Source organism: Tupaia chinensis, unplaced genomic scaffold, assembly GCF_000334495.1.
Source record: "Tupaia chinensis unplaced genomic scaffold, TupChi_1.0 Scaffold000139_1, whole genome shotgun sequence".
In the NCBI taxonomy this organism is placed as follows: Eukaryota; Metazoa; Chordata; class Mammalia; order Scandentia; family Tupaiidae; genus Tupaia; species Tupaia belangeri.
In genome coordinates this window covers 404,674-420,851 of record NW_006159609.1, presented here as the reverse complement: position 1 = coordinate 420,851, position 16,178 = coordinate 404,674, and the positions used below count along the sequence as shown (strand labels likewise).

Here is a 16,178-nt window from a genome sequence, read left to right as displayed (position 1 = left end):
AAATAATTAAAAAAAAAAGGATGGCGAACTATGGCGGACTTCTCAATTCAATCAATTAAAAAAAAAAAAAAAAGAATGCCACTCTTTAAAGGAAAAAAAGCCCTGCATAGACAAACTGAACAATGCCTACCAAGATAGAATACCATACTCAGAAAAAATATCCTTTCAAAGTAAAAGTGAAATGGGCCAGCCAGTAGCACACTGGTTAAGGTGACTGGATTACACATAGCTGACTGCAGATTCAAGTCCAGGAATTTCTCTTTCCCCGCTTCTCTCTGGCAAGCATACATGTCCTCCAAAAAATTGAAAAAATAAATAAATAAAAAGGTGAAATAAAGGTGTTTTAAGAAAAATATAGGTTGACTGAACTTACCGGCAGTAGACTAGCATTAGTATTTTTTTTTAAGATCTATTTTTCATTTAAATGTACTTATGTATTTATTTATTTTTAATTTGACCAGAGAGGGACAGATGAGAGAGAGAAAGATAAAGTAAGAAAGCAAACCACCAGGTCCAGGACTTGAACCGTGGTTAGCCATGAGAGAGTCCAGCATCCCTAACCACCACGCCATCTGCCAGCCCACTGAAGTGATTTTATTTATTTTTTTTAAAAGATTTCTTTCTTTCTTTCTTTCTTTCTTTCTTTCTTTCTTTCTTTCTTTCTTTCTTTCTTTCTTTCATTATTTCACATGAATATTGCCAGAGAAGAAGAGAAAGAGAGAGAATGAGAAAGCAAGCTGACAGGTCCAGGACTCGAACCACAGTAAGCCATGTGGGAATTCCAGCGCCTAAACCAATATACCACCTGCTGGTCCCCATTAAAGCAATTTCTTTAGGCTGAAAAAAATTGGGGTACCAGCAGTTGGTGTAATGGCTATGTCACTGAACTCCCGTGTAGTTGACCATGGTTCAAGTCCCAGACTCTGTGGCTTAAACTCACACGGGCTGCGTGTGCATGCATGCCCAAGATCCTGAGAGGAGAATGGAGGAGAAGGAATTGTGGTGTGGCCATTCCCCCTGGGGGGGTTATTTCTCACTTTCTGTCTCTCTGTTTCTCTCTGTCTTTCTGGTGAGTACACATGCCATATAGCAAAAACCTCTCTAAAAAAAAATTTTTTTTTAAAATGAAAGCATGGAAGTATAAGAAAGAATGAAGAACACTAGGGGGTAACCATTTAGGACAACAGTCCTAACAAGGCCTATGCCTATGCTAAATACAGTGCATCTAAAAGTAAATTACGGCACAATAGCCAAAGGGGGAAAAAAAGGGAATACATTGGAGAAGTGTTTGAAAAATTAATGACAAAAAAATTATGAAAAAAAGTGTGCACTGATTGCAAAACTGTTTGCACCAAAATAAACTCATACTTTGAATTCATTTTTTCACCAACTTTATACAGTCTCCTTGTAGAGTATTTGAGGAATCTTAAATGTAAACAAGAACCAACTTAAAATAGTTTCTATTAAGAACGCTTTTGGTAATTTCTATTGAAAATGAATTATATTAAGAATGAAGTAATTATATTATGAGATGAAACAAAAATGTTAAGAGAAGTGGAAATAAAAAATAAAAATTATTAATATAAAAGAAAGAGTTAAAGAAAAACTAGGACAAATAAACGAATGGCAAACAAGGAAGATAATAAAAGTCAAATCTCAGATTAGACAATTTCACAATACACATATTTGATAAAGGACTAATATTCACAAGTATCTGAATAATTATTAAAATATATACTAAGAAGAAAAATGTTCAAAGACTTGAACACTTTACAACAGAGGATACCAACTTTCCAATAAGCATATGAAAAACAGCTTAGTTTTGTAATATATCATGAAAAAGCCAATTAAAATCACAGTATAATACAACCATACACTTACAGAATGTTTAAAATAGCTGACAAAAATCAGATGCTGGCAAGGTTGTGGGAGAATTCTCATACATTATGAAGATGAGAGGTTGACAAGACAGATGAGTAAATAAGACCTGGGATCTAGATTAGAGAGTATTGAATATCTGGATATTTATTATTACATTCCATAGCTACTCATAAATGATTTTTTAAAAGTTTCCTATTGGGCACATGCATTTGCCAGAAATCGAGAGAGGAGTAGGAAGGTGAGAAAGCACTCCCCCCCCCCATTGGGGGAATGACACGCTGAAATCCCATCTCCTCCATTGTCCCCTGGGGATTTTGGGCACCCACGCATACATGCCCAGTGTGTTTTTCAAGCTTCTAGATCCAGGACTCAAACCATACAGTTGGCCATGTGAGATCCAGCCACCTTAAGCACCATGCCACCTGACTGGCCCACACAGAAATAATTTTAAGAGTAATTTGCTCTTAAATCTCTGACTTATATATAATGCAAGTTTGAGGTTTTTATAAAAAAAAAAAAAACATTATTTCTATCATGAGACAGCATATGCAAGGCAGAGGGGAAGAGAGAAAGAGAGACAGACACCCTCAAGAGTCTCCTCATGCCATGATCCCCTTCCTCTATCCTCCTAGCTAATTAGGATCCCCTTCCTCCAGCCCGCTAGCTAATGAGGATCTTGGGTGCACATATAACCAGCACATTTCAGGATCCTAACCTGCAGTAGGCCATGTGGCTTCTAGCACTGCAAATCAGTATGCTACCGCCTACACCCCCAAGTCAGGGTTCGATAGTGCCTATTACATCCCGTTTCTTTAGAGTAGAATGTCATTTAAACCCTCAACAAATCTGAGTTCAGTTCTAAATTACAGTGCTTCATAATTACATGATTTTGAAGAAGTTATTTGGTTCCTCTTAAATTTTAGCAAACCTTAACCTTCATAGCAATTGACACACACACATAAGTATTTATGTCTACCTGGTTATTAGAGCTAAGATTCTCTTTGGATAGGCTACAAAGATACTAACAAAACCCTGTGTTTAAACTCTGGATCACTTACAAGATTGAATTGCAATTTTTGTTGGCATGACTACCTCCCTTCCTAGACACCAAACTTCTGAAGGCAGAAACTACTTTTCTCCATCTCAATACCCTTGGAACTAAAGCAGTATTTGTACATTATGAACCCTTCTAAGTATCTATTGAATGACTGAGTGAAGGGCTTTGCTCAGGTTATAGTTTGTGAAAGCTCATAATTATGCATGGCAAATTCCTGCTATAATTTTATGGTTTGTTGATGAAAATAGATAGAATTTGCTACACCCCCAAGTCAGGGTTCGATAGTGCCTATTACATCCCGTTTCTTTAGAGTAGAATGTCATTTAAACCCTCAACAAATCTGAGTTCAGTTCTAAATTACAGTGCTTCATAATTACATGATTTTGAAGAAGTTATTTGGTTCCTCTTAAATTTTAGCAAACACCTTAACCTTCATAGCAATTGACACACACATAAGTATTTATGTCTACCTGGTTATTAGAGCTAAGATTCTCTTTGGATAGGCTACAAAGATACTAACAAAACCCTGTGTTTAAACTCTGGATCACTTACAAGATTGAATTGCAATTTTTGTTGGCATGACTACCTCCCTTCCTAGACACCAAACTTCTGAAGGCAGAAACTACTTTTCTCCATCTCAATACCCTTGGAACTAAAGCAGTATTTGTACATTATGAACCCTTCTAAGTATCTATTGAATGACTGAATGAAGGGCTTTGCTCAGGTTATAGTTTGTGAAAGCTCATAATTATGCATGGCAAATTCCTGCTATAATTTTATGGTTTGTTGATGAAAATAGATAGAATTTGCCCTTCGCTATTCATTTATTCATCTTTCAGATGTCTATAAAACCTGTCTGTGTGCCTCTACTGTGCTAGCTGGTAAGGATAATAAAAATGAGCAGAATGTAGCTCCTACCTTCAAGGATGTCAAGAATAGTTCCATTCTGGAGCTTGGATAATCCTTTTAGCATAGTGCCTTATAGAAACATACCTGATTTCTTGAATGATATAAATAGAAATAACCTAATCATGTTAAACCTCAACAGAGCAAACCTATGCCTGATATGTGCTTCTTAGTGAGAATAAAACCTATTTATCACTAGAAGTGGCAATACCCATTCTACTTATGTAAGAGTACTCTCTAAGAAATTATAGACACTATCCCCATGACACAGTTTATTTAAATCAGAGGTTTAGCCTTACCCACATTAAATGAAACAATAAATCTGCTTACTATTGCAGGTCTTGTTGTATTTGCTGTTCTCCTGTGCAAACCCTTCCAGCCGGCACTGAAAACGATGCTGCCAAAATTCTTGAAACCAAGGGTTTCGGAGGTTTGTTTCTGGCCGGAGCTTCAGATAATAATCATCAAACCACTTGACATCAGGAGATTGAAGCTTAATTGTGATTCCACCAACAGCTTCTCGCTGATACCCATCTGTCACGTCATACCTGTCAGCCCAGCCATCACTGCGGGAAAACAAAAAAATACTCAGCTTATAATAAGCATCTTCTGAGCAAATAAGTCCATTTGAGAAGATTAATCATCCAATGACTACTTCGGTCTACAGGATTGTCCTGCATTACATCTAGGCAATTACTGAGGGAGCAGCCTGTTAGATTTAGAAAGTATAACACCACCATGGAAACCTGGGCCCTAAGTGCCAGAAGGCACTAGCTCACCTACCTTGAACTGCAGACAATAACCAAGTTCCTTTGGCAGAATTTTCCTGGTTGCAAAATATTATATATGCATGCAAGCTTCAGAGTATCATCATTTACACTATTGACTGGACATGGAATAGCTAGGTTCGAGGTGATTTTTTCATACATTATATTCTTTTACTTTATAATAGTCATTATAATGATTATAACATAAGAATGAAAATGCATTTATAATATTCATGTTTTGTTTATATTTTTACAAGTGAATTATAGAAAGTTTTTTGTTTGTTTGTTTGCTTTTTAGAGGTTTTCGCTATAGGGCACGTGCACTCGCCAGACAGACAGAGACAGAGAGACAGAAAGCGAGAAATCACCTCCCAGGGGGGATGACCACACCACAATCCCTTCTCCTCCATTTTCCCCTTGGGATCTTAGGCATGCACGCACACGCACCTGGCGTGAGTTTTAAGTCACCGGGTCCAGGACTCGAACCACAGTCGACTACGTGAGAGTCCAGCGATATAGCCATTACGTAACTGCTGGTCCCATAGAAGGATTTAAAAAAAAAAAAAAAAAAAACAAAAAAAAAAACCAACTTGCCATTCAAGATTATTAAGTGTTATAATATATTTTTTGACATATAAAAAATTTCAATATTTTATTTTTGTGTGTTTTTATCATAGGCTGGTTCAAAAATTGCCATTACTTCTTTTTCTTTTTTTTTGAGTAAATCCTAAGTATTTTTTTTTTGTATTTTTAATTTTTATTTTATTTTTTAAAATTCCCTGCCTTATAGGAATTTTGTTTTGAACAAGTCAAATCCTAGTTAGAATTTTGTCAAGGATTTTCACTATGGTTGGTTCTGTATCTCATCCCAGACCACTGAATTAGGGTGGGGCTTGGAATATGTATTTTTTTCCTTTTATTTTTTTTCAATTTCATTTTCTTTCATATATTCAATCACATTATTATTTGTCTTACAAAATGGATATTTCAACAGGTGAACATTTCTCCCTAGTACTGTTGATAAAACTACAATATATCTTCAATAGATAATACCACACCTCTTTTGTCAGAGCCTCCAGTTGAAATCTTGGTAGTCTATAGTCCATATATTCTTTTTTTTTGATTTCTCCCTAGTACTGTTGATAAAACTACAATATATCTTCAATAGATAATACCACACCTCTTTTGTCAGAGCCTCCAGTTGAAATCTTGGTAGTCTATAGTCCATATATTCTTTTTTTTTCTTTTTTTTTGAAGAGATTTTTTTTTCGCTATAGGGCGCGTGCACTCGCCAGACAGACAGAGAGAGACATAGAGACAGAAAGCGAGAAATCACCCCCTGGGGGGGATGGTCACTTCGCAATCCCTTCTCCTCCATTCTCCTCTCAGGATCTTGGGCATGCACGCACACACGCCCGGCGTGAGTTTTAAGCCACTGGGTCCAGGACGCGAACCACGGTCGACTATGTGGGAGTCCAGCGACATAGCCATTACGCTAACTGCTGGTTCCCTATAGTCCATATATTCTTTCCTATCCCAAGGGATGTCTTAAGTATGTATATATTTATAGACATACATTCACACACATACACACATACACACACGCATAAACACAGACATACATACATATACACACACACACGCATTTGAAATTATGTTTCAGAGTAAAAAGTACCGACAAAAGGCCATCAAGTATGGTGACAGGATCAAAGCCTTCATAATCACTATCATTGTATTCACTGACCCCTCAGAGTAATATGACAATTTAAACGAGAGAAATAGATTGAAATAAGACAGTTCATGTTATAATGCTATATAAGAGTATAATGGAATTAAGAAAAAGTGGTCTAAGCTTATTGGAAAATACATGTGAGACAATGCTAGAAATAAAAGACATGAAAAGATGTTGACCTCAATGTGGGTAGGGTGTCTGGATGAAAAGACACTAACTTTTTGACCGTTCTGTCAGAACGTACACAGCTTGTGGTGTTTGTTTGCTGGGATGGAGTGGCCCTTCTGAAAATGTGTATGTGTTCTCTAAGGAAAGTATAAAATGTAATTGATAGAAAACTTGCCAATAGAAAAAGTAACACGCAAGAAAGAAGAGAGACATATGGAAAGAGTTGAGGGGGAGAATTTAAGAGAGATTCCTGAATTCAAAGCAGTAAAGTGTTTGGAGTCAGCTGGGAGTTGGAGACAGTGGGCATTGGGGAAAGGTGAGAGAAGAGATTTGTATTATCAATCACTGTGTAGTTCACTGATATACAGCTCTATTTATCTGACTGTGGATTGGTTTGTATCTTCCTTTGAACTCATTTTTGTCCTTAATTATATAAATGCTTTCCTGGGCAGAGAGCATGATGCAATGATTTGCATATAAAACCATTGCTGGGGAAGTATTATGTGAGATTGTTTTGTTTTGTTTTCAGTATGTTCTGCTGCATCAACTCTTACTTAAAAAGTGATCACTGTGATTTGTTCCAAAGGTTGTACACATTCAGATATCCAGGGGCTGGAGGTGACTTGAGTTATTTCCTAAGGCATCAGTGGGTAGAAGAGAAAGAAAAAAAAAAAACAACAAAAGGAATCCTTTTCCCTTTAAATTCTCCTTGATGAGAAGGTCTTTCATTAAACATTATCTATGGGAAAACTTCAAAAAGTTTCCTGCAGATCAGGAAAAAAAGAAAAGAAAAGTAATGCAATCTGTTTTGTCCTAGTGTTGAATTTGGTTACTTCACACATTATCTTCTCTTAAGTTTCTCATTTTCAGCTCCAAAAGATTTTATTTAAAGCTGACAAGTTGAAATGAAGTGGGCTTGTTTGCCTCATTTTCTCACTGTGTTTTGGAGGGTTTATTATATCACTGATATGAGAGTGTGGGTCTCATTGGCACTCGAGGAGATGCAGGGGCGTGCTGCAAATGGGACAGGAAGCTCTGTTTGTCAAGAAGAGGCCTATTCTCCAAGGAAGTAGGAATTTAAATTGCTCCTTTTGTTAACATTAGCTTGCTCTTACATAATGCTATGATTATGAATATTACATTACATAAGAAATGCAAGATTATAATGGGTCCAATTTTCCCTTCACAATTCATTCATTGAATTTCATGGTGATTGTAAAAAGCTTGTCTTAAACTTTTTTGCAAATAATATTTCCCTAAAATAAGTGTCAGGACCAGAGAGTGTTAATTTACTCATCTCTCATGTGATTTCTCAATCTTTTTTTTTTCAACTGTAAATCTACTTTGTATGTTTAAGAATTTAGAATAAGATGATGTTTTAATGGTAGCCTCATAAGTTGGGGTTGTCAGTTTAAAATAATCTTTTAAAAGATGTTTCTAATCAAGAGAAAAATAAAAATCATAAGGAGTTAGTGTGGAAAAATCTCAGTATCTCTGTAACAAAACAGGTCATTCTACTTAAACTATCTGGAGTCTTCTGTACAAGTCTCAAGAAACATCACTAAATGCTGGCTGTTAGAGGGTGTTTTTTTGAATTCAGGTTATTAAATATTAACATTTTCATAAAAATATGCTTTTAAGATTTACATAAAGATAGTAGGACATCTCTAATTATTAATAAATTCAAAAATAAAAGAAACGCCAGGAAAACTTGATCTTACTATCTAATGTTTTTTGTTACTTCGATAGAGTCTAGCACAACTTTAATGCTTTGGATAACATGTTTTACCAAAGCAATGGGAAAATGCAGAAAAACAGAAAGAAATGAATGTTTGTGGAGAAATCTACCATATTTAAGGTGTTTTCTAGATTATTGTCTATGTGTATCCATCCATCATCCATTCAATTTCTTTCTTCTCATTTGCTCTTCATCTCCAACTCTTCATAATTTACTTCATTCTAATCTTTCTAATTTTTGATATGTAGTGGATAATCCTTATTTATGAATCTTGTGTTTGCCAATTCAACTATTTGCTGAAATTTATTTGCAACATCAGAATTTGCACCAACTGGTGGCATTTTGTGGTCATTCATAGATATACAGAGTCTCCTGAAGTGCATGTTCTTATTCAAGGTTGAACAAAGTGATCCTTTGCCTTCTGTTTCAGTTCTCATGTGACTGACAAACATTCTTTTCATGGTTTATGTGAGACCAAGATTTTCAGATTTTTGAGTTTTTCTTCTTTGGTGATTTTTCCATTTAACATGGCCCCTAAGAGTAGTGGTAATGTGTTATCTAGTGCTATTAAGCACGAGAAGGCTGGGATATACACAGAAAATATCTATGTTGAATAAACCACTTTCAAGCAGGAATAAAGTACTGTTTTCTGCATGTCTGATGTTAATGAATTGACAACATATATTAAATAAGGTGTTTCAGGCAGGAATACACAAAGAACAAGGTTATGTATTTAATAGTCGATGAAGATGTTACCAGAGGCTCACAGCCACCTAAACTTTTAATTCTTCCACAATAGTCAGAACTCCATAATTTAGAGTCTGCTACATATTTGCAGAATGTTATTGTGAATAACAAGATTTGGTTACTATTACATGTAGCCTTAGACTATCAGTGTTTCTCTAGTAGACTTCTAGTCTTTTGGACTATAGAAAAAAGTAACTTGTACACATAAAACTGCAAATACACTATTAACTTACTTAGCCTGGTTTAACTAAGGAGGAATTTTATAAATATATGGGAATTCTCATAACACTTCCCCACTAGATACTTTGATTTCTTCAAACCTTCCCTGTAGACATTTTAGGACATAATTCATGCAGTAAAAATTTACTTGCATTTTCTTTCCAAGATTGCATTATCAAACATATCTCTTTCTGCTCTATAATCTGGTCTTCTCCCTTTTTCCTGTCAACTTCACTTCCCATTATTTTTCATAGTTACTACTCATAAAAGCTTAATTTTTCTTACTTTTTAACATAAGGGTTTTAAAAATTATTTATTTAGAGAGAGGAAGACAGTGAGAGAAAGGGGGAGGAGTACCTGTAACAGGGTCTTCACTTTATAAGACACCCATGGTGTCAGCTAACCTGGATTAGATCATGGGTGTGCATGTGTGACTGGCAAGGACAAATCTAGGACCCTTCCCATGTGAGTCCAGTTGAGTTACCACTGCTACTGGTTAGCTCCAAAGAGAAGATTCTCATTTAAAGCAAAACTGACTATGGGATTCTCCTGCTAAGATTTATCTTGTATATCTCCATAACATGCTTTTATTCTTCAATATTTATTAAATAGCTGTATATCTCATACTAAGCTGTTCTGTGGCAATATGCAGCCCCAATAGCTCAGTGGCAGAGAACAAAGATTTCTTTCCTGCTCAGCTTTTATTGCCATTATAGAAGGCCAATGACTCTGTTCCATGGTATTTTTATTCTGAGACAGAGTCTGGAAGAAATCATCTTCTGGGACATGTTGGCCTTCTAGAAAGAAAGAACAGACCAGAGGGGAACCATGGACTGGTTCTTGAGAATTCTGTTTAGCAGTGGTACGTGTCACTTCTTCTCACATTTTATTCACCGAAACAACTCACACGGCTACACCTGACCCTAAAGGGACAGGCATCTGCAGTCTTTCCAACAGACAGCATCAGTGATACTCTGAAGAAAATGCATCTACCATATTTACTACAAGTTGGGATTGTACTGAAGCTGACAAAAATATAACTTTAAAGGGTTTAGCTCTCACACACCAGGGCCTCACAGCCTAGTGGAGATGAGAGAGGAAAACAGACATAAAAAAATCAAGATCACATATGCATATGTGTCATCGTAGGTCTGAGCCAATGCAATGGAGAGCAGAGCAGTAAAAAACTGATTAACTCTGCCAAGGAGATACGTTTTGAATTGAGTTTCAAAAATGTAGATAAAGTGGCTAGAATCATATTTTGAAAGATGGTTTTCTAGACAATGAGAAGATTTTTTTTTAAACCAAGAAAGAGTGCCTATTAAGCACTGTCGCTGTGTAGGGTGCACAGGGTAGTGAAGGAATAAGGACATAAGCTGAGAAGGACCAGGAGGGAATATCTCTTGTGCCACTCAAAGGGACTTTCTCATGCTGGTAAACAGGGTGAGAAGTGATATGACGCGATGTTGCAAACTGGTTGGGTCCTGGAGCAGTGCGGGTGACAGATCTAGGCAGTTGGAGAAGAGTGTTAGAGACTCGAGTTAGGAAGTATGTTGCAAAGGTCAAGGAAACAGGTGGAGACTTGAATGAACAGGAGCAGAAGGAATGAAGAGCCATATTTTAAAGAATCCTGAAGGGGCATTCCTAGGAGTACATGTGTGGGAATAGAAAGGAGAGAAGGATTTTTATGGTTCATGAGAGAAGAATAGCAAAACTATAGTTCTGTTTTCTAGGAAAACAGAGAACAGATTTGGTGTGAAAAAAGGGAAGAAATGAATATGAGTTGAGATCTGTGATGATTAAATTTTCCTTTAAATGCTCTCTAGAATTTGTTTTTCTTAGAATTCTACATATTCTCTAACATATATAACTGGTGTGAATGTTAAAAAATACAAATTAACAATCTTATCTGTGGTTCCAGTACTATAGTAACCTATTCTACCCTGTGTTTTTTTGTTTGTTTGATTTCGGTCTGCTAGAGAGGTGTGTGTGTCTGTCTGTGTGTGTGTGTGTGTGTGTGTGTGTACGCGCGCACTCCTCGCTGGAGACAGACTGGGGTTGAGGGAGCAGTGAGAAAACAACCAATATAGGATAGTCATGCCACAATCCCTTCTCCTCACATCTTCCTCTTTTCAGGCTTCTAGGCATGCACACACAAGCACCTGGCTGGTTTCTCAAGCTGCAGAGTCTGAGACTCAAACCATACAGTCAGCCATAGCAAAACTATAGTTCTGTTTTCTAGGAAAACAGAGAACAGATTTGGTGTGAAAAAAGGGAAGAAATGAATATGAGTTGAGATCTGTGATGATTAAATTTTCCTTTAAATGCTCTCTAGAATTTGTTTTTCTTAGAATTCTACATATTCTCTAACATATATAACTGGTGTGAATGTTAAAAAATACAAATTAACAATCTTATCTGTGGTTCCAGTACTATAGTAACCTATTCTACCCTGTGTTTTTTTGTTTGTTTGATTTCGGTCTGCTAGAGAGGTGTGTGTGTCTGTCTGTGTGTGTGTGTGTGTGTGTGTACGCGCGCACTCCTCGCTGGAGACAGACTGGGGTTGAGGGAGCAGTGAGAAAACAACCAATATAGGATAGTCATGCCACAATCCCTTCTCCTCACATCTTCCTCTTTTCAGGCTTCTAGGCATGCACACACAAGCACCTGGCTGGTTTCTCAAGCTGCAGAGTCTGAGACTCAAACCATATAGTCAGCCATGTGGGATCCAGTCACCTTAACCACCACACTGCCAGGTAGCCCTCTGTGTATATTTTTGTATGTGGAACAATAGAATAGTTGTTTGTATTAAAACAATGAGAAATAATGACAATTATAGAACCATAAAGACTTGGAACTCCATTTTATAACCTAACAATGTAAACGTTTTAATTTTAGAATCGTTCATTATATTAAATTAAGAGCACATACATTAGGCAAAGAGTTACAGTTACAAAATAATTGCATTGGAGCTTATAACTAATAGGTTTAATATAACGGTCTTCTCTTTGGCCCAGTTGTGGATCTGAGACTGACTTGAACATGCCAGCAATGGCAGTGAGCTTGTGTCCTGGATAGCTGGGAGGATGGGTGGGAACATAATGGCATGGCGAGACCCTGGCAGAGGTGCCTCTGTTTCTCTTTTCTTCTTTCTCTCATACAAAAGATAGATTTTAAAGAGTTTTATTTTTTTAACTATATTGTAGAAGTCCCTAAGGACTATATGCTAAAAAGAATAAATGAAAACATACATAAATCTTGAAAAGTATGAAAAGTTTTAAAATGTTAGTGTTAGAATAGAAATACAAAATAACTTTAAAATCTATCTCACTTCTCAAAATATAAATTTGTAAAATGCAGACAATATAGTCTATCCTTCTTTCTTAATTAAAAAAAATCAAGAAATGTTTTAAGATATTGCTATGGAAAACAGAAAAATACATGTGGCACTAAAAATTGCATTGGATGATCCTTCAGTTTTATGCTCATTGCTGTATTCATTCCAATTCATTAATGCAATAATCATTCTGAATGCCTCTCATGTGCCAGAAACTGTGGTAGGTTCTAGTCCATGCCCTCAAGGAGTCAACAGTCCATTAATCATGTCCTGCTTGAATGGGCATTGCCAACTTCCAGCCCACTGGGTTTTCCTCATTTATCCTTCAGACAGAACATCCCCTTTGCTTTTGACTCAGTCTTTCCATAAACAGTACAACTCATTAGATTTCCAGTCACTGAATTATCATTTACAGAAAATCACATTCCTGTCATGCTTCCCTAAGATTATTCCTCAATCACCTCAATTAGTATTCTGGGTGTTTCCAAACTCTTAGTTCTTACATTTACAGTCTCTTGATTTATTTACATGGAAGGCTAATCACATACAATGGATATGGATTTCACTAGCTGAACTCCCAAATGGCAACACAACACAGTTATTTGCAGTAATTCCAGAGAGTTCTTGGGGAGGCATCTCACTCTGTCATGTGCATGTGCAAACAACATAAACAAATCACCTTGACTTCCGCTCCGAAATGAACAATACTAGACAAAATATAAGGCAACTAAACATATATTCCTAGAAGTTAGTGGTCATTAAATGTGGGCGTGTGTGTATGTGTGCGTTGTGGGAAGAAGAAGAGCGATAGGAGTACACAGTTGTTCGTGCTGACTAAAATTTTTGGTTCCACTTACTGTGATGATATGGGCATTGCTGGGATTAGCCAAACACATGCTGTCCACTAGAAGCACCGCAATTAATTCTTATTCCTCAGATATGTTACTCTTTCACACCACCAAGCCTCAAGTATGCTATTCCCTCTATACAGAGTGTCATCTCCTGAACTTCTCACATGTTTTCTGATTTGATAAAAGTTAATTCATCCATCAAGCAGACAGATATAGCTTGAATGCAATTTATCAAAACCTTTCTCAAGCTCTTCTGGGCTTAGTCGTTCCCTCCTCTGTGCCTCTAAAATGCTGTGACATTCATTGCTTTATTAACTGAAGCTCTGTAGGGTACCTAATCCTCTAAATATGGGGATATAGTTGAGAATGATAAAGGTAAAATTTCTCCTCTCACCAAGGGAACATTATGATGCTTTTAGGTTTGCAGGGGTCACCGTATTAAAGCTAGCTACATTTATTTCTGTTTCCGCTAACTATATGTTTGGACACCTTTGTAGCCTAATGTTTATGATAATGTCTGGGCCCTAGCAAATACTCATGAAATGTGTAATATAACTTATTAGATAACTAGACTTTCAAAGGCAAACTTCACATATTTTTCAGATAACTGCGCACTCATCTTTCATTGAGAAAACAACTTTGGCAAACGTGCCTTGTGTAATGACTCTGAAAGGCAGGTTGACCCCCTCCATAAAGGTCCTTATTCTCTGCCGGAAGCTATTAAGGTTAACAAGGGCATTCATAAGGCTGCATTCCAGCATTTTCTTTCCCTTTCTTTCTTCCTTCTCTCTCTCTTTCGCTCGCTCTCTCTTTTTCAAAATCTGTTTGAAACCCACATAAGTATTATGGAAGCTGCTATCCTTCCCACATATTCTGATCATTATGTCAAATCTCTTACCAGTAGTATTTTAATAAATATTTTGGATTTTCAAAATTCTAATAGTTGGAGTCTACTAACTGCTCAGCTGTCTTCATATAATATTCTTTCTCTTCCCCCAGAAGCAGCAAGAACTCTTAGAATTGCTAAATAATAGCGAAAAGCAAGGAAACTATTGAGATTTCAAATAAAAGTTTTTATAGTTATATACCAGTCAGTACTAATGTTTAATTTAAAAAAGTCGTAACAGTACAATTGTTTAATTTGAAAAAGTAGTAAATGTATAATTGTAGAAAAGAGATGAGGTTATTGACAGAATCACCTTATCTCCAGGATTTGTAAATGTCAATTTTCCTGGTTCCAAGTGTTTCTAAGTGTAAATAGAGATAGGGTGGAGAAGTTATAAGAGAACATTCAAAGGAAAGAAGAAAAGTCAGAAACCTGAAATGTTCTGTGTCTAGTATAGAGATTGGGTCATCTGGAAAGTCATGATGTATTTTTGCAGGTAAAAACATAGAGAAGTATGTTTTTTCCTAACCCTTTTTTTTTTTAATTTTATTTTAGAGGTTTTTGCCATAGGGCGCATGCACTCGCCAGACAGACAAGAGAGGGACAGAGACAGAAGGTGAGAAATCACCCCCCGGGGGGATGGCCACGCTGCAATCCCTTCTCCTCTGTTCTCCTCTCAGGATCTTGGGCACGCACACACACGCGCCCGGCATGAGTTTTAAGCCACCGGGTCTGGGACGCAAACTGCGGTAGACTACATGGGAGTCCAGCGACACAGCCATTACGCTAACTGCTGGTCCCCTGACGACCTAACACTTTATCCAGAAGAGAGAGAGCTATGCTAATTAAGACCAAGACATTAGAGAAAGAAAAATGTGCCAGCATTCTGCTTTTTGGTTACTTCTTCTGTTGACCTTCACTTAAGGTGGCTGGACTCCCACATGGCTGATCGTAGTTCAAGTCCCAGACCTGGTAGCTTGAAAATCACACTGGAACTATATGCGTGCATGCCCACAATCCCAAGAGGGGAATGGAGGAGAAGGGATTGTGGCATGGCCATCCTTTCTCAAGGGTGATTTCTTGTTTTCCCTCTCACTGTCTTTCTCTCTGGGGAGCACATGTGCTCTATAACAAAAACCTAAACAAACAAAAAAGACATTCCTTCTCTAGATAGAAACTTGCACCCGACTCATTTAGGGCTGATCATTCTTTTTTGCTGGCACAAAGAAGTGATCATTAATCTATTGCCAGTCAATTAACTGTCCCAGATAACTTCTGCTAATGGATTTTTACCCAATCCTGTCCTTTTACCCCTTCTCCCTAGACTCTCCTGTTACCTTCGACTAGTGTGACCTCTTCCCAAACATACTTCCTTTTTTAATTCAAAAGAGGCTTGCTTTCTCAGGGTATATGGACATGTCTGTCACTCTCTGTCCCTACTGCTGGTGAGGGTCAGGAATGCACAGGTAGAACTGCAAGATAACCCCTGAGGTCCCCAGTCTTTGTTGTGTTGTTGTTATTTAATTGAATACTAATCTAGATGGATGAAGCTCTGAAGAAATTTTGAAGATGTAATTAAGGTCCAAAGTAAATTGACTTGAAAATAGAAAGATTAGCTTCTGTGGGTCTGACCTAAGCAGGTGGCCCCTGCAAAGGGACTAGCTCTTCTTGGAAAAAGAGATTCAAACATCAGAGGTATTTGGCATGAGAGAGCTGAGTTAGACCACTGTTGGCTGGGGAGGTGGAGGGAGCTACATGGAAAGGAAGGCAGGTGGCCTCTGAGAGCTAAGAGTGGCCTCTGGCTGACAACCAGCAAGAAGGCAGGGACTCAGGCCTACATCTGATCCAAAAGGAACTGAATTCAGCCAAAAAACTGAATGTTTGGAAGC

At 37.2% G+C, this 16,178-nt stretch overlaps 1 protein-coding gene across 2 annotated transcripts in view; it reads right to left on the bottom strand.

Annotated features, from left to right (window-relative positions):
• The window catches only part of GRM5 (glutamate metabotropic receptor 5), a 538,746-nt gene that overhangs the window by 157,506 nt on the left and 365,062 nt on the right, over positions 1-16,178 (bottom strand). For both annotated transcript variants that reach the window (XM_006144909.2, XM_006144908.2), the window contains exon 4: positions 4,175-4,410. In XM_006144909.2, the coding sequence (XP_006144971.1) occupies positions 4,175-4,410 (236 nt within the window). The remainder of the gene's footprint in view (positions 1-4,174; positions 4,411-16,178) is intronic.